Source organism: Molossus molossus, unplaced genomic scaffold (assembly GCF_014108415.1).
Source record: "Molossus molossus isolate mMolMol1 unplaced genomic scaffold, mMolMol1.p scaffold_m16_p_4, whole genome shotgun sequence".
In the NCBI taxonomy this organism is placed as follows: Eukaryota; Metazoa; Chordata; class Mammalia; order Chiroptera; family Molossidae; genus Molossus; species Molossus molossus.
This window is the reverse complement of record NW_023425377.1, coordinates 3,882,020-3,899,872: the sequence shown is the minus strand read 5'-3', so window position 1 is coordinate 3,899,872 and position 17,853 is coordinate 3,882,020. Positions and strand designations below refer to the sequence as shown.

General features: G+C 56.4%; 2 protein-coding genes across 4 annotated transcripts in view; one reads left to right on the top strand and one right to left on the bottom strand.

Annotated features, from left to right (window-relative positions):
* The window catches only part of BAIAP2L1 (BAR/IMD domain containing adaptor protein 2 like 1), a 79,627-nt gene extending 74,200 nt beyond the window's left edge, over window positions 1-5,427 (top strand). For all 3 annotated transcript variants that reach the window (XM_036240443.1, XM_036240442.1, XM_036240441.1), the window contains exons 13-14: window positions 4,665-4,702; window positions 5,150-5,427. In XM_036240443.1, the coding sequence (XP_036096336.1) occupies window positions 4,665-4,702; window positions 5,150-5,225 (114 nt within the window). In that variant the 3' untranslated portion in view covers window positions 5,226-5,427. The remainder of the gene's footprint in view (window positions 1-4,664; window positions 4,703-5,149) is intronic.
* Window positions 5,428-6,946: 1,519 nt separating this feature from the next.
* BRI3 (brain protein I3) lies at window positions 6,947-16,288 on the bottom strand. Its single transcript, XM_036240444.1, has 3 exons — window positions 16,147-16,288; window positions 15,524-15,626; window positions 6,947-7,358 (listed from the first exon to the last, which is right to left on the bottom strand). The coding sequence occupies exons 1-3, from the start codon at window positions 16,286-16,288 to the stop codon at window positions 7,226-7,228; spliced, it is 378 nt and encodes a 125-aa protein (XP_036096337.1). The 3' UTR covers window positions 6,947-7,225.
* Between the last annotated feature and the right edge of the window lie 1,565 nt (window positions 16,289-17,853).

The following is a 17,853-nucleotide window of genomic DNA, read 5'->3' as shown; positions in this document are numbered from 1 at the left end:
TTGGAAAACTCCATTTAATAAAGGCCACAAGAAAGATTAATTGACTTTTAAAAGCCAGCAAAAGCTTTAGGGTTTGAGGCAGTCTGGCCACAATTCCAGAACGGTCACTTTTCCTGACCTGTTAAACCTGTGTGTCTGACCTTGGAACAAAGAGGGTGATAATCCAGAAATGAGTAGAGGGCGTGTCACAGATGCACAGCGAAGTTAAATGAATGGCTCATGTTTCTGTCACTAGCATCTTTGAAGCGATATTTCAAGATCTTAAGCAAACTGCAAAAGGGAAAAAAACGCAACTCTGTCACCAACACACACCCTCACACGCATCCTCTGCTGACATCCTTCAGCAGTCAGACAGGCTGCCATGTCATCGCTGCTGAGCCAGAGCAGAGGTCCAGGAACACTGGCTGAGGGAGACATGCATGCCACTGCAGAGGACAGAAACCGGTTCTCTCCGAAGGAAGAACCTCAGGAGGGTGAAAACTCCTGCCTTTAACAGCCTGTTGCAATAACAGCAGGAGGCACAGGATCATCCCGTGTGTCAGAGTGGGAAAGACAAGAAGTGCTTCTTCAGTACGTGCAACTGGAGAACTGTGGGTCAGACGGAAATGTTCCAGAGCTGCACTGCCCAGGACAGCAGCCACGGGGCAGCGGGCACCTGGAAAGTGGGTGGTGACGCTAAGGAATGAGATTTTTAATTTTTAACTTGTGTTTAATTTTAATCTGATCATATATGACTAGTGGCTGCCACGTTGGGTAGTCAGGTGTAGATCACACAAAATAGACCACTCTTCTGTTTAAACACCAGGTTAAGAGCATAGTGGTTGAGACGTACATACGGCCCGGCTGGTGTGGCTCAGTGGTTGAGCGTCAACCCCGGCACCAAGAGGTCACCGGTTCGATTCCCAGTCAGGGCACATGCCCAGGTTGTGGGCCTGATCCCCAGTGGGGGGCATGCAGGGGGCGACCAGTTGATGTTCTCTCTCATCACTGTTTCTATCTCTCCCTCTCCTTAAAATCAATAAAGAAAGAAAAAGTACATACCATGGCTGAATCCTGCCCAGGCACAGTCCTGGAATCTTGGATCAAAACTTCTTACGCCCAACTGGACTAACAGTTTATTTCCTAAACTAAAATGTCTAAACCAATTGATGATGTTGGGGGAAGTGTGTTCTCTCTCAGCCAAAGGCAGGCAAAGCATTTTTACACATAGTTTTTATACAAGCAACCATCAGTCACTGTCAGTTACACATAGAGCTTTGTTTAAACACCAGGACGCTTAGGCTAAGTACACTAAACGCCCAGTACCGTTGCCACGCTGCCCTGTGATCTGAGGTGCAGGGGCAGGGCCTCGGGCTGGAGCAAGAGTTCCCTACTGTAGTGGCAGCAGTTCTAGATAATCAGGGGACCAGGCTTTGGAGCGCTGTTGAACCACTGGGCCCACCTTCACTTCAAAGCGTGCCTTTGCTGACCCGTTAGCCTCTGTGCAGGCCCTGTGAGCCCCCTGTTTGCATCCACCCTCCGCTCATGGAAACGGGCACCCTAGTTTCAGAAAGAGCCCGTGACTCAGGGCTGTTGTCTTTTCCCTGGCCAGGCTCTGTGTCCTCAATTTAAGAACAGAAGGGTTGAACCAGATCAGAGGTTGTGGACTGGGGGTAAGTGGCCACAGCTGAGGACTGGCAGCTGCTGTAACGTTTAAAACAAGCATCAGGTATCCTTATGTTGCAGGTAACAGCTGACCTGTTGGCTTCAGAGATGAAGGGAGGCTGTGTTTCAAGGAAGCTGCAATAGAGAGGGCAGGCACCAAAGATGCCCTCAGGGCTGTCTCATCACCAGCCCTGCCTTCTGCACTGTGGGACCCGCCTCACCCTGACTGGGGGCCACACAGGTCCCTTGCCCTGAGTGCCTTCTGCCTGGGAGATGAGCTGTGCTGAGTGGTCTGAACCAACCAGGACCAACTGGTCCCCTTCAAGGAAGGTGGGCCTGTGGTGGGCACCCGAGCAGAAATCTGGGTGGAGAGGATGCCATGTGAGTCAGCAAATGCCCACTCCAGGTGGACCTGGGTGTGGTTTTTCCTGGAGAAATCACAAGGTGTGCCCCACTCTGCCGAACCCTGCTTGGCCACAGCCAGCGGGGGGGTGCTGTCTTGCTGTGCAGTCCCAGGGCCTTCACTGCCACTGTCCTGTGGTGGCCACTCCACTCTCGATGTGCCTGACCTATCAGCACCTGGTTTCGTGCCTGGATGATCTGTCTCGTCGAGTGCACTCTGGACCCACAACAGGCTGTGCCAGCAAGGCCACAGGGACCGGCGCTCAGGGCCTTGCTCTGACAGTCTGAGGGGGAACGGGAGACAGGATGCACACCGCTGCCTTGGAGAATGGGATGTGTGCAGGAGCGGTTTTTCTGCCCACTGGCTATGGGACCTGGTGGCTTAGCTCCGCAGATGTGGTCTGAGCACATGCTGTGTGCCCATACTGTGCATGTCCTGAGGGAACAGGGATGAGGCAGCCCCTGGGCCTGCAGGAGCCATACCAAGACACATCGGGTCCAGGGACAGAGCATGAGGAGAGACCTTGGTGTTCCTGCAGAACAAGGCAGCATTTGTCAGATGATGGGGAAGTGCATCAGCCGATAAGAGAGATGGGGCTGTGTGGTCAGGTGTGAGGTGGGGGGTGGTTCTGCAGACACTCTGGATCTAACATGAGCTCTCACTGGCCCAATGAGGGCAGTGCCACATCCAGCCTGGAGGTGCCCTTCCTCTGCAGATGGAAAAGGGGGGAGGGCAGGTTTGGGGACAGTGATCGGTTGTGGCCATAGCAAGGGGCTTGGTGGGAAGTGTTAAAAAGGAAACCTTTTAGAATATGTCATGTTTTTATGGTAAACACTGGAGGATACCATGTAAAGTACACAGTGACTTCACCAAGCAACAGGTGTAACCAGCACCAGCTCTAGAACCACAGCACGACCCATGGCCTCAGCACTGCGTGGTTCAGGCCATCATCTTAGGTGACGGTGCCCTCCTCCTCAGCACAAGCCCTTCCTTCTTGTCACTTCTCTGCCCAGGACGTTCTGTGCTATTTCTCTCCCCCTGTGTTTCTCTCAGATGTTGTGGGCTGAGCACCCAGGTGACACAAGGTGGCCAGACTGGTTCTGAAGCTCCCTTGGGGCGGGAGGCCGTCTGGGAACAAGCCCCAAGGCTTGAGGACAGTTGGGGTGCTCCCAAGTGAGGTGTTCTGGGTTCAGAGCAGACCCTTCCCCAGACTCGATACACATGGGAGGGAGACACTGCCCTGCCCGGAGGAAAGGCAGAACATGGTTTCTAGTGTGTCGTGTGGAAGCAGAGCATGGGCATTCCAGTTTGGCAGGAAGTGCACTTCCCAGACCGAGAAGACTCAGCTGCCCTTCCTCCTGACCCTGAGCTGCCACAGGGACCTTCTCTCACAGGACTCGGTGCCTTCCCAGCCCTTGGGGCCCCATTCTGGGCTTTCTGCACGAGGCCGTACACGTGAGCGCCCGTGGAATTGCATGGCAGGCATCCTGGTGTACTGGCGTCCCTAAATCATAGAATATGAATGCTACAGCAGGCGTGCTTGCTAGGGGCCTGCTGAGGACACATGTATGTCCTGTTAGGGTACACTACGCAGGGCAGCTGCTTTGTGAGAAAGGGTGAGTCGGGAGTGGGGACTCTGCCTCCTGGTGCTGGAGCTCGCCATCAGGATGACCTTGCTGGCCCTGGAGTGCAAGATCAAGATGTGAGGTCCTCAGAGCCCAGAGACAGCAGGCTCAGGTATTCCTAGCCCTCTGCTTTGTCAGTAGGTCCAAAGTACAGGCCTCTTCAGGAGCCCTGGTCTGGGCATCTGCCTGGCTTGCCTGCCACCCCCAGCTGGCTGCAGGAAGTGAGAGGAGCTCGCCTCGCCAGTGTTCAAGGTCTGCGCACCTGACCGCAGGGAGTCCTGGGAGCTGGCAGGTGGCCCCTTGGTCAGACAGCAGCACACCGCCCTCTTCTGGGCGGCCCCTGAGTAACCCCACGGTCTTGGAGCAGTACTTTCCTAAAACAGCCAGAGCAGGTTTAAAGCAGATTTTTCATCTGCAAGCTTTCTGGACTGAAGGGAAGGTGGCACACACCTGGCCCCTGGCCCTGGGGGACCCTAAGTCCCCGGGAAGTAAGGCCTGCCAGGCACCCGCAGGGCTCTGGTGGTCCTTGAAGGCGTAGTGTTCACGTCGGTCTTCCCTTCCCTTTGTGGAACTTCTGCAAGATCTGGGTGGCAGTTGGCACCAGTCTGTGGGCACCAAAGCCCACCAAGATTTCAGTTTCGCTCATCGTTTTTCCATGGCTCCCTTTCAGTACTGGGCTTCCAACAAGCCAACTGCACTCGCTGGTTCTACACCTGAAGGCCACGGGCAAGGAACCCAGGCCCTATTCCCCGAGCCCGCGACGTTCCAACACTCGTGAGGGTCCCTCACTGTCTTTTAACATGTTCTGTTCTTGCCCTTATTCTTTCAAGTGACTTTAGATTCTAAACAGTCTCAAATGAACTGAGACTCCAGGGCACCTTTAAACATTCATGGCTTTAACCAGTCCTGTCTTTAGACACCTCTACCTTCGAGTCTAACTTTAAATGTCCCAGTTTCACGAGCCTTCCATAAACTGCATTATCTTTCCACAGAGTAACACAAACGGGACTGCAAAGCACCCTTTCCTCAGGTATGTGAACTCTCTCCGCAAGCCCTGCCAAGCTGCCCATTGCCCTCCTTGTTGGTGAGCAGCCTGGAATGTCCCCTGGGAGGGCCGCCTTGGTGCAGAGCCCAGGAGCCCGATCCTGAGATGGGCTCAGGAGAATGTGGCCACCTTGCTCTCATCACAGTCCAGGGAGGATCCAGAAGGGTGCTCACTCGCTGCACATGGCAACTCAGTAACCCAGGCCTGGTCCTAGACGGCTGTCCCACCTAACCCCCCAACAGAGGCCTGCAGAGGGCTGGGCTCTCCTGTGTTCAAAATGGAGAGAGCTGCTACTGTGAGACTTTTCCTATTTAGAAAATGCTGCCCGGAATTAAATGAGGTGTATACTTTTACAGAGCCAGAACAATTTTTAGTTTCTTCAAATTCCCATCTTCTGGTATTTCTGCAGACACATTTTTTCTTCCCCCACAGTGGAGAAAACCCATTTGCTACTGTGAAACTCCGACCGACGGTGACAAATGATCGATCAGCACCAATCATTCGATGAAAAGATGTCCAAGGGCTTCTTCTGAATCTTCTGATGTTCTCACTTGCAAAATCATAGGTGTGGTTCATGCTGTAACTGTCATGACGCTTCACCAGAGGGCGCCTGATTCTCAACGTGTTCTACTCGAACAAATCAATGCATTTTCTCAATTTCACATAGCTGGGTTTGCACATTTCTGTCCTTAAGAAGATAAACTAGTTGAGTGACCAACTCAAAGTATGTGCTTCCTATTCTGTTCAAAACAGTAAATTTGGTTCCAATCCTGTCATTTTTTTTTAAGCCTATGATGATTTTTTTAAATAGCCAGAATAAGGGGTAGTCTGTGCTTTCATTACTGGTGAAATTTCTGTACCTGCATGCAGATGAGACCACAGTTTTATTTTGTAAAGCACCTGCTCTGAAGTAGCATTACGATGTTTATCTGAAGAAGCATCGTAAGCAATATAAATTATGAAAATTTACTTAAAATGTTTAAATTTTTTTTAGTTAAAATGGAGGGACTCCGATCTTCCCCCTGATGTAGACCCAGCTGTGGCGTGCTGACATGTTTGGCCTCTCCCAGCCACGGTACTTGAATTCCCCAGAGCTAGTGAATTTGGTGGTTCTGAGGTGACCAATGAAAACCCGCCATGCCGCATGTGGGCCTGGCCAGAGGGTAACATGCGCACCTATAGATCCACGTGTAGAAACCAGGGTGCTCTTGCTAAGCTAGTTGACCAAAGCTGCCTCTGGAACTAATTTCCTCTGACACTTCTCCACCAGGTACCGACGCATAAACTGTGCTTATAAAGCCAGGAGGACCGCTGGGAGGGTCTGTACTTCTGCTGAGACCTACCGTCACGCACTAGGAACCTGGGCTTCTCTGGGAGGGAGCTCTGAGCAAGTGGCCAGGTTTGTTGCTGGCTGTCAGGGATTAGGTCCTAACGTGGAGGATCACAGCTCAGTCACACCTAGGCCATTCGCTGTGTGGGCAGGGAAGGGGGCTTGTTGCTCAGAGCTCCTTTGGTCTTACCATACATATTATCATAAGCTTGAAATTGGCCAAGGTAAACCAGTGTGAGGCTTCAGGTACATAGTCCTATCCTCCTCGTGGCTGGGTCAGCCAAGGGGTGCTAATGACACAGGGCTGTGTGAGGCTCCCCCAGGACTGAGCCAGGCAGAGTGCAGGTGTCAAGCAGCACCCATCCTGAGAAGGACGCTCCCGCCAGCAAAGAAACCACAATCGAATTCAGTCAAGTGGCCCACGGCTCCCCTCACCATCTAGGTAAGAGTAAGGTTCACAGAAGCCCATTATTTTCAACAGTGGGCAGGGGAGCTGGGTCTAGGTCTCAGGCGTGTTAATGAGGGAGAAGACCCCACCTCTAGAGCTCTGGCCCTGGATCGCCAGATGCAATTCACAGCCGCCTCGACTCGCCCAGCCCATCTCCACCTTCACAGAACAGACCTTAGTGGTCACTTACCTGCCTCCCACAGGACGGGAGGCTTGCCTTGTCCTGGCACTGAGGCGCATGCTCTGTAAAGGTCAAGGTGTTATGTTCATTATAATAAAAGAGAACTTGAAAACTTTTCTTGAGCTGTAAATGCCTATCAAGAAATAACAGAATGGAACAGTGTTAAAGTTGGGTGGTATGTTGCTCCAGTCTCTATTTCACGTCTGAAATTTTCCAAATAAAGTTGTTTTAAGTGGCAGTGTACAAACACTGAATAAGCAGAACCAGGTAAACAATGGTATGAATCTCATTTATTTAAAACAGAATTTCTCACCTTTTTCAAATTGAAGACTGCAAAAAAATAAAAGCAGTGCTTTACTGAGTTGTCATTAACCCTGGGAGCAGTGTCGCTGCGTGTCCACTCTCCATGACCCCGGCCTGCACATGCCAAGTCTATCCCACCTCCCTTTACAAAACAGTCCTGAAGCTTAATCAAATAAAGCTATTGTACACGACATTTACATTAGAAAAAGATAGCTGGATGGGGGAAAGCCAGATGTGCTGTTCCCTTTAGGTAAAGTTTGCTCCACAGTTGGGACATCTTCGCTTCCTCAAGGCGAAACAGCAGATGAACCCAAAGGGGAACAAGACGATGGCCAATAAGATGCCCAGGAAGGTGAAGGAGTCCTCCAGAACCCCGACTCTGCGGAGAGAGAGATGGGGCTCGGGTTAGGGCCCTCGGCCTGATGTCCCCCCAGACCTCTGGCACGTGACAGTACAAAGGCAGTCTTCACCTGCCTTCGGCAGCCAGCCCTGTGGCCCGCAGCTCCGCAGCACCGAGGCCTCGTGCGGGGGGAGGCCACCTGCTGCGCTCAGCCACTGCCCAGAAAGGGGGGGGGACTTGAAAGCTATCACCATTTATATAAAGGCAACCTTCAGTTGCCATGTAATCTGCCACATTTTCTTTTACAAAAGAAAGAAGCAAATACTCGTTTTTATAAAAATTCTTGCATCTCTGAAAACATCAAGACCAAGACAACCAAATCATTTTTCCCCCCCAGTATTGAAAAGAGTGTTTTCTATCCTCTAGAGGGAAATTCCAAAAATAGAGGTAGAGTTCAGAATTTTGATTTTTATAACTGGGGGGGGGGGGGCAGATTTTAGTGAAAGACTAAAATCAGCCACATTCACATAGTCTGAAAAGCCACTTAGAAATTTCATCTCAAAGCTTCCTCTTCAGAAAAAATGTCAAGTATACCTTTAATGTGCACAATATAGAATACCTAAGACACGTAGGGGGACATCGCCAAAATCAGGTGCCAATGAGTATAGGTACTCACCACTCAGATTCAAGGGTCCTTTTCAAAGCCCCCCCCCCGCCCCCCAAAGTGGGAAGCAAGAGCTGTGTGTTTAGCTCCACCTTTACTCCTTAAGCTACTTCGGGAAAGTTCTGGACACGGCTGAAATTAAAATGAGAACTACAATAGCCAGCTCGGCCCGAATGAGAAATGTCTCTCTCCCACCTGACAGACCTGGGAGCTGGACAAAGCCAGCAGGAAGCAGCTGCGCCCTGGGGACCCTGGCGCACCTGCAGCCCTGTCCACCACACTGAGCTAAGGGCAGCTGCAGGTGGGGAGGCCTCGACACTCCTTCCCACTGCTTTACTACCTTTGCACCCATTCCCATGCCCCCGCATGTCCCTCCCAGCCTCCTTGTGTCTTCCTGAAGCTAACTTTCTCTGTCCCCTCCTTAGCCCCATCGTCAGCAAATACTGCTGAGGATCCTTATGCCCACAACGTTCTGGAAGCAGCTGCTTCTCCCTGTTTTGCCACCTTGTATGGAGGAGGAAGGTTCAGCTTAATAAAAGAGCAAACAAGCGTCAAGGTGAAACATGCCAAAACAGGGCTTCCTCCTCTGAAGATGAGAGCTGCTGCTGCTGCTCACAACTGTCGGCCTGCTGCAGCCTCCCAGCTCTGCTGGGGTCACAAGAAAATACATCAGACGAAAGAAATCTGGTTTTCAATAGCTTAAAGAAAAAGTCTCACTCCATGCCCACCTCCCTCCCTCACACCCTCAGGAGACGAGTGCCCGAAACGTCTACAAGGGAGGATGCGTTCTAGAAGCATTTCCCAAAGGTGCTCATCCTGAAACACAGGTCCCCCTGGTGAACTTCACAAAAATAAAACGGCCCTGGCTGGGTTCATCAGTGGTTAGAGCGGACCAATGAGACCCTGGTTCGGTTCCAGCCAAGAGCACGTACCTCGGTTGTGGTTCATCCTCCAACTTGGACGGGGTCATGGGGGAGGCAGCCAGTCTATGTGTCTATCTCACATAGATGTTTCTGTCTCTCCCTCTCTCCTTCCTTCCTAATCTTTCTAAGCATAAGTGAAAAAATGTCCAATTTTGGGAAACCGCCCACCTTCCCCTCCTGAAGTCATGATATACATTAGTTTAGAAAGGGCTCTGAGCCCTGGCCGGTTTGGCTCAGCGGTTAGAGCATCGGCCTGCGGTCCGGAGAGACCCGGGTTCGGTTCCCGCTAAGGGCACGTACCTCGGTTGCAGTTTGTCCCCAGCCCTGGTTGGTCGTGCGGGTGGCAGCCACTCGATGTGTCCCTTTCATATCGATGTTTCTCTCTCTCTCTCTCCCTCCCGCTCTATCTGTACAAAAAATGGAAAAATGTCCTCGGGTAAGGATAAAAATAAATAAATAAAATAAAGGGCTCTGAGAAGTCTTGCAGGGAAGACACCTGTTTACCTTTGTTTCACCCCATTTCCCAGACTCAGGAGTGCCACCCTTTCTGTGTGTGCTGAGCAGCTGGACTAGCGCACAGCAAGGCCCGGTCTAAGGGACAGCGACCAGCAGGCCTGAACTTGTATGGCAGCTACCGTTCCTGCTAGTCCAAGTATGACAAAGGTTAGGCCAGCACACTACTCCCGAGCCCGTCCCCTGGCTGTTCAGGGCTCTCTCTCAGACCATGTGTCAGGACAGCATAAGATCCAGCTGAAAAAGCACCTGAGGCCTTGTGCAAAAGTAGGGAATGGGGACTTCAGGAAGGCCCGGGGCCACCAGCTGTGGCCCCGCACATAGGTGGCTGGGAACACCTGCTCTGTCCACGGTCATGGCCAACAGCTCCCACTACTACTAATACGAATCAAGCCACTTCCAGAGGAACGAGGTGGCCTGCTGGCCTTGGACCACTCAGAGCTCTGGCACCGGGTTGGCTCCATGTCCTGCTTCCTCCTACAGCTGAGACCCCAAGAACCACATGGACTTGCACTTCCCATTCGAACATCCAGTGGAAAAGCAGAGTCCAAAGCGAACCACGGTCCCATGAGTCACCCGAACCAGCCAAGAAGCTTCTAGAGGGAAGCCAGGGTCCTTTCCCCATATACCCTCCAGGGACCGACCACCTGGGCTGGACACTCTGTATTATCCACTTGACAATCAAAGCTGTTACAAGGCAGAGCCTAGAACCCAGACCGTCCCCTCAGAGGCTCCAGGAGGCCACCCCTGCAGTGCTGCCCAGTGAACCTGCCCATACGAACTGTCCAGCCTGCTGGTTACTTCTGTTCTCTGGGGTCAAATGCCAAAGGGCAACAGCTCCCACCTGCATTTTCCCTCATTCTGTTCAGACCCAAAAACCCTGGTCTACACTGTCTGCAGCTAGAGGAAGCCCAGGAGAGTTGGACACTCTCACCAGGGCCCTCTGTGCCAGGAGGCCAGGGAGACCAGCCCCACCTGGGCACTGATTCCCAGTGGGCATCAGACCAGCCTCAGAAGGCCCACACCTCCCTTGTTCGGTGCCCCAGAAGCCCCCTGTGGTACTGTCTGCCCAGATCCATCACTTTGGCCAGAGCTAGCTGGCAGTGGGCTGCCTCTTCTGATGCTCAGTCAGGGGCCCGGGTTTGAGAATGACAAGACCCACCCCCCACGCACACACACACGCACCCCTCCCCAGCCCTGCCCACCCAAAGCAGAGCCCCCATCTTGCTATCTGCCATTCAGCAGGCCGTGGTCCCCAGAAAGAGCTAGAGTGTTCCCTTCAGTAACAAGGGGGCTGGGCAGAATCTAGTTCCTGCCAGCAAGTCCACGACCAGACCCACACCACCTTCCTCTGAGATGAGCCCGAGCGATCAGAGCCTGGAAACTGGTCTCTGCCCGGCCAGCAGGAGGCTCCGAGCACATGGGCAGTCCTCCCTGGAGTCTACAGCTCTCACCCACAACTCCCAATGCCAAGAGCTCAGGAAGCAGAGCTTCTCGGCTCGCAGCACTCACCGAACAGCCTTATGTGAGCTGCTCTAGCCACTTAATGTATCTGTGTCTTGCTGCAGAAATGTTAATGTTTTGCCTACAGGCACTGCCCCAGACCTCAATAGCAGCATTGGCGTAATTTACAGTTTTTTAAAATCTAAAAGATTAGAAACTGAGAAGCACAGTCTGGTCTCTAGGCCAGTCCTGATGCAGCAACACGCACCCTGGTACCCATTTCTGTGGAGCCCCTGCGGGCGCCAGGGGATACCCTGAACAAGCATGGAGTGGGAACATCCCCAGGGAAGATGTGCTGCCCTCCATCAGCCTCTGCCCAATAGCCCTGCACTCTTCCTCTCCAAAACCCCAAAGACCCCAATCAGTCCCGGAGGAGTGAACTTCAGCTCCTCAACTGGCTCACAACTCCAGCTGAGTAAATGGGCTTGGCAGTGGCTGAAGGCCCTGCCCCCACCCTGAGCAATGGGTCCTATGGAATCTGGAGAATCAGAGAACTAATTCTGAAAATGCTTAACTCTTGACTCTGACCTTCCAGAGAAAGTGGCCACTAGGTCCCACTGCCGTCTGCAGGAGCAGCCTCGGGCAGGCCTCTAAGATGAACTAGACGGAGGCCCTGCAGCCCGCATGGCCCCAGAGCATCCCAAGGCCAGGCACCCAACCAGGAAGAACCTCGTCCTCACCACCTGTAGTCCTCACAGCAAGTCCCGCCCAGGCACCATCACTGTGCCCCTTACAGGAAGCTGGAGCCCAGAGCGGGGAGGGCCCAGAGCGGGGAGGGCCCAGAGCGGGGAGGGCCCGTGCAGGCATCCACTGGTGTGGTTGGGAACAACCCACCTGGGGCCTCACCACTGCTGTGCCCCAAGCAGTGAGTGCCCTGGCTCCTGCAGCCCTCCCTGCTCATGCCCACTCACTGCTAGCAACCCCAGACCAGCTGTCACAGGCCGGCCTCCTCGGGGAGGGGGCAGGGGCAGATGCCCCAAAGCACCCGGCCAGCCCCCTTCAGAGACCAAGTCCCACTCCCCCGTCAGGAGTGGGAGGCACACCTGCCTGGACAGGGGGAGTGCTCAGGACCCCCAAAGAGCCACAGGCCACTCGGGCGCAGTTGGGAACAAGCCTGATGACCAAGCAGCCTCAGGCCCTTCATTCCCAACCCCCCAGAATGCCCAGGCACAGCTCTGCCTCCAGTGGGGGCTGAGCCTGAGGTCAGGGGCTCAGGGAGGCCCACCAGGCAGCCGGGCCTGCCAGGGACTCACTGTGGGCCACGCAGGCTCAGGCCAGGAGCAGCCAGACTAGAGACTCTGAGCACGACCTAAAGGGCCAACAGGTGACAGCCAGCCAGCTAGCTCTGGGCCCCACAGTCTGCACACCCTGCCCAGTACAGACCAGGACACAAGTCCCCACTCATTCGGGTGCTGCTCCCCCCAGGACAGGGAGAACCACGGGCTGTGAGATGGGCAGGGCCCGTCCTGGCGGCCTGTTTTCTAGCCAGTCCAGATACAGCCAATTCCCCGAGGTTCTGGCACAAGCCCCCTCCTCTCATGAGCCGTCCACACTCCGCCTTGCTACTGCATGCCATGTGTCACGTGCTCAAGGCCTGTCTGCCTCCCAGGGTCACCAGTAGCACCCATGCTGACCACCCATGCCACATTCTGGACTGACGGCTATTCCCTGAGTCTTGGCTTCCAAGACCCTTGTTCTTGGAGTTTCTCCTACCCCTCTGGTCACCCCCAAAACTAAATACCAGTGATACCCAGCCAGTATCAGCAGGGGGCCCGGTGCAGACCAGGCCCTGCGTCTGCTGCTTTCATCACATTCCAGCCTTTGACCCCTGCTGCTCAGGCCCTCTCCACAGGCTGCCCCATCACAGCCCAAGCGGAGCCCGGCCAGGCCCAGATCCCAGACCCACAGTGCTGCCACCGGGTCCTGTGTCTGGGATAGCCACATCCCCACGGGAGGACCACACGCTCACCTGCTGGAGTAGACAGAAATGCTCATGCGGTTAGCTAAAAAAGGGAGGATGGAGTCAGGCTGCTTAAGGGAAGGCTGGACAATGGCAAAGTGATAAGTGACACAGACCTCTTACACCAGACCTCACTCACAGGGAATCGCAGCCGTGTGACTTCAGCAAATTCCTGCCAAGCTGCCAGGGAGGGAGGGAGGGAGGGAGACAGAGCTTGGCGAGCCGAGTGGAAAGGGAGGCGGCAGTGTGGTCACTGAGAAGTGGCCTGTCTCCCAAGCCTATGAAGCCCGACAGGCAGTGGCTGCACTGGACCACACCCAGGGGAAACCTCTCCACTCTCCCTGGAGAGGACGCGCCCCAAGGCCCCCACGCCCACGCCCACACCCACACCAGAGCGGTGCTTCCGTGGAAAGCGCCCAGCCTCTCCCTCACTGTGCTGCCCAGCCCCAGCCCATGGCCAGCCATGCCCACCCCCACACACCGCTGCAAAGGCAGAGGGCTAAGGGGCCACCGGCTCCAGCAGGAAGGGCAGAGACACTCCCACGTGAGAAACCCGAGTTCAGGGAAGGACCCTTACTGCTGCATCTGTCCTCCTCCCCCCACAGACGGGAGGGCCCACAGGACATGCCTCAGGAGGAGTCAGTGTGTTTGGTCCCAACTCAGCCCCCACACTTGTTCTCAGAGCACCCTCCTCACTGCCTGCCACCCACCACCCAGAGCAGCAAGACGTGGTCCCAAGCCGGGTCAAATGCAGGCACCCTGCCCTCAGCCCGGCCGAAGATGCTCCCCAGAGAGCAGAGGACACAGCCCAACCTTGCTCCCGATTCTGAATGACTGGAAACCATGGGGCAGAAGCCACCGGCCTCTGAAATGACACAGCTCCCACTCTGGGAAAAGGAGGTACCGGGAAATGCTCCCCCCCCCCCCATGGCAGCAGTCCAGCCAGTGGCCTGGAAGCTTCATAGCCCTGGAGACATCTCAGTTTTGGCTCTCAGCCTCCATTGGCCACAGGGGCCTTGTTGCTGGTGTCTACTCCTCTGAACTCAGGGGCGTGGCCAACAAGAGCCTCACAAACCGTCCCATCAGATTCCCCACCTCCCAGGCAGGGAAATAGGCCCAGTGGCAGCTCCAGGGCCGGTATCTGAATCGAGCTCCCCTGGCAGGCTAGGCCCTGCTAGGAGGTGCCAGTCAGACAAGGCAGGGAGACAGTGATATCCCAACCAGACCACGCTACTCCGGGTGCCTTCCTGGTCCTCCTAGAATCTGCCAGCCCGATACCGCTACTTAAAACGTAAGACGACTTAAAGACATCCCCTCTAAAAAAGAGGTCCTTGGGATCCTCAGCTGGGCTGAGTGGAGACAGAAGGGCCATGCACACACCAGGGCTGAGCGCCCAGGGCCAACCTCGGCCAAATACAGCGGGTTTCCCGACACTCACGCCTTCGTGTTACCTCCCAGGATTCCAGGTGGCTCTCCACACGGGAACAAGCCTTGACCCTCGCCATGCCCAGCAGCACATAACCAGCCTCCCAGTCCATGCCATGCCCCCTCTATTCCAAGCCCACCCATGTACCTTCAAGTCCCCGCAGCTCTGACGCCCCCTAGTGCCGCATGAAGAGGGGCGAGCAGGAGGCAGCCAGCTGTCCGCCCTCCTCTGCCTCCCCCGTCACATCTACACAGGCCCAACCTTCACCAGCTGTGTCAGAAGAGACACTCTTTCTGGGTTTGCAAATGGGGTCCCCTGGCTGACACACAGCTCCAGGGGCTCTCCCGTGCCCACAGCCCCCTTTATTTGGCACACAGTTGGCTCCGGGTGTCCAGTCTTTCGCCCCCATTTCTGTCATGCCCTCGCCTCCCACACAGCTGCCCTGTGTGACTCTGAAATCATTAACTTCCCTGACTCCACTCTGGGCCCTTCTCTAGATGCACTTTTGAAATTAAGCCTAAGTGTGAACCGGGGTTTCTCAATCTCATCTCAGAGACTTGAACTTCCTCCTCCAGACAGACACAACGGTCCGCACCAAGTCTGTGCTGACTTTCTAAACTGTCCCAGCACCTGAATTCACCAAGGGCAGGGGCCACGTCTTATCTGAAATCGGATCCACACAGAACAAGCATCTAGCTAGCTGCATCTCAGGCCCTACATAAAGTCACTAGAAAACTGTCGAGGGCACGAAATGCCCTGTCCGGGGAGAAAGAACCATGGGCTTCCACCCTGCTTCCGCTGTGCACGGAGCAGTGCTCAGACTGTAGCCTCCTGGCCTCCAGGACCTTTGGTCCCTTGAACACACTGGCTGGCACCTGAGTCAGGGCTCCCCTGCCCGCACACTTCAAATAGCCCCTGCCCCGGACAAGGACACCTTCCACAATCTTCAAGAGAACCGTGGACGTGAGGGTGTCAGCCCAACAGTAAACACTTCTGTATCCCCTTCCCTCCGGGCTCCATGGGCCAAAGCGCTCGACTCCCCAAGAAACAGAGGCCCCCCCTTGCAACTCGGTCAGACCAAGGACAACTGAACCCATCTTGCCCACCACGCTCGCCCGCGTCCAGACGCCCACCCCTACGGCTGTGCCTGGACGAGGTTCCGGGTATGTCTGCTCCCAGGGGCTTCTGGGGGCCGGCCCCGGGCCTGTGACATACCTGCAGACTGGGCAGCCACCGACGACGACGATGGAATTGGCAGGGTAGCGGGTGACATTTCGACTGTGGATATTGTAGACCCTGGGGTGGTGAGTGGGTATCCCTGTGGACAGGAAGCACATCGGAAGAGGACGGGGAGGTCAATCTGGGGAGTCGGAGAACCACTTAGGTCCTCTCTCCGCCGACACACACACACAAACTCTCCCTTTCAAAACCAAGACAACAGCTGCCTTCGCCAAGTGCCTCCTGGGGGCTGTATCAGGGGCTCAAGTGAGACCGCCTCGCTCATCAGGTTCGTCTGGACCGGGACCGAGCTGCTTCCTGGGAAGGGCGGGCCCCGCGCGCGGCCCCCGGTGGGCTGAGGGCCCGGCAGCGGCTTCCTGGTGCGGGAGGCGCCCCCACCCTTCCCCGCGGGGGCTTGACACGGGGCCCGCGTACCCGAAGCCGCGCGCGGGTCTGGCCGGGGCAGCACCCAGGCAAAAGTTGCTTTCGGGGTTAAAGGTCGCCGGAGGACTCGGCCCCAAGTTTGCTCCCGGGGCGCCCGCACGGCTGGGGCCGGCCCCGCCCCCGGAGCCCGCCCCCCAAGCCGCGGCCCCGGCCCCGCGGCCCCCGGCCGGGCGCACCTGTGACGAGGTAAGGGTAGGGCGGCGGCGGGGGCGCGGTGGGGATGGCGCCGTAGCCGTGCGGGCCGCACGCGAAGTCGCCCTGGCCGGCCTCCAGGGTGTAGGCAGGCGGCCGCTCCTGCAGCAGCGGCTTGTGGTCCATGGCGGGCGGCCGCGCCGCCGGCGGCTCCCGGTGCTCCGCTGCGGCTCGCTGGACGGCTCGGCGCAGGCCCCGCGGCTGGCGGCGGCGGGGAAGGCCCCTCTGGCGGGCGGCGGGCGGCGGGCGGGCTTCCCCTCCACGCTCGCCGCCCCCCCGCCAGTCACAAGACCCAGGTCACGTGGCGCGGCTCCCGGCGGGGGTGCGGCGCTGGGCGGGGCCGAGTGGCGTCTTAAAGGGACCGCCCGCGAGCGCCCCGCTGGCCACCTGTTGGCGGTGACCCCAGGCGCCTTTCTGCGCGGTCTTCCTGCCGGGCATCGTGGCTCCCAGACCTCGCACCTGCGGGAGCACGCGCGCACACACACGCACACACACAGACACACGCGCACACACACACAGGCACACACACGCGCACGCACGCACACACAGGCACACACGCGCGCGCACACACACGCGCACACACAGGCACACAGGCACACACACGCGCACACACAGGCACACGCACACACGCGCGCGCGCACACACAGGCACACAGGCACACGCGCGCGCACACACACACAGGCACACGCGCGCACACACACACACAGGCACACACACAGGCACACGCACACAGGCACACACACGCGCACACACAGGCACACACACGCGCGCGCACAGGCACACACACGCGCGCGCACACACACACAGGCACACGCGCGCACACACACACAGGCACACACACGCGCGCGCACACACAGAGGCACACACGCGCACGCACACAGGCACATACACGCGCACGCACACAGAAGCACACGCACACAGGCACACGCGCGCACACACGCACGCACACACACATACATAGGCACACACGCACACGCGCGCACACAGGCACACACAGGCACACGCGCGCACACACGCGCACGCACACACAGGCACGTGCACACACACAGGCATACACGCACACACAGCCCGCTGGCCTGCGGTACAGTCGTGACCTTTATGGCCCGCGGGCCCCCAGCCCGGCGCTAGGGCCTGTCCCCCCATCTCCCAGGACACAGAGACTCCTTGCCGGCCAGAAAGCCTGGAGCCCAAGCCCACCCACCACAGGGCAGGGTGCTGGGGAGGGGATGGCCTGGAGGAGGGTCCTGGAGCTCGCGTCCCCGGCCGCCCCCCGGATGTCACTGCCCCTGGGCGGAAGGACCAGGGCTCCCCGTTCTGAGTGACCTGGGATCCCAATCAGGACGTGGCCAGGGTCAGTGGACGCGCACACTCCTGCAGGAGAAACTGGGTGTGTGTCTGAATCCGGCCTGCTCAGGCTCAGCTGGGGTTTTCTTGACAAATCAATTTAGGTGATTTATTGTACTTATTACAAATAACTCCCCCTTTAGGGACAAAAACCCTAAATACTGGGCACCTACTACTGTGTGACAGGCACTGTCCCATCGTTGTTCCTCAATATTGTTTTTTTTGTTGGTGGTGGTTTTTAAATCCTCACTTGAGAATATTTTTCCATTTATCTTCAGATATAGAGTGGGAGGGAGGGGGGGTGGGGAGAGAAACATCCACGTGAAAGAGACACATCAGTGGGCTGC

What these genes read in the sequence shown, in the direction of transcription:
- BRI3 (XM_036240444.1), bottom strand. Translation starts at nt 16,288, where the DNA reads ATGGACCACAAGCCGCTGCTGCAGGAGCGGCCGCCTGCCTACACCCTG. An exon ending in CTACCCTTACCTCGTCACAG is followed by an intron (nt 15,627 to 16,146) that starts GTGCGCCCGGCC and finishes TCCTGTCCACAG; the next exon opens with GGATACCCACTCACCACCCC. An exon ending in GGTGGCTGCCCAGTCTGCAG is followed by an intron (nt 7,359 to 15,523) that starts GTATGTCACAGG and finishes CTCTCTCCGCAG; the next exon opens with AGTCGGGGTTCTGGAGGACT.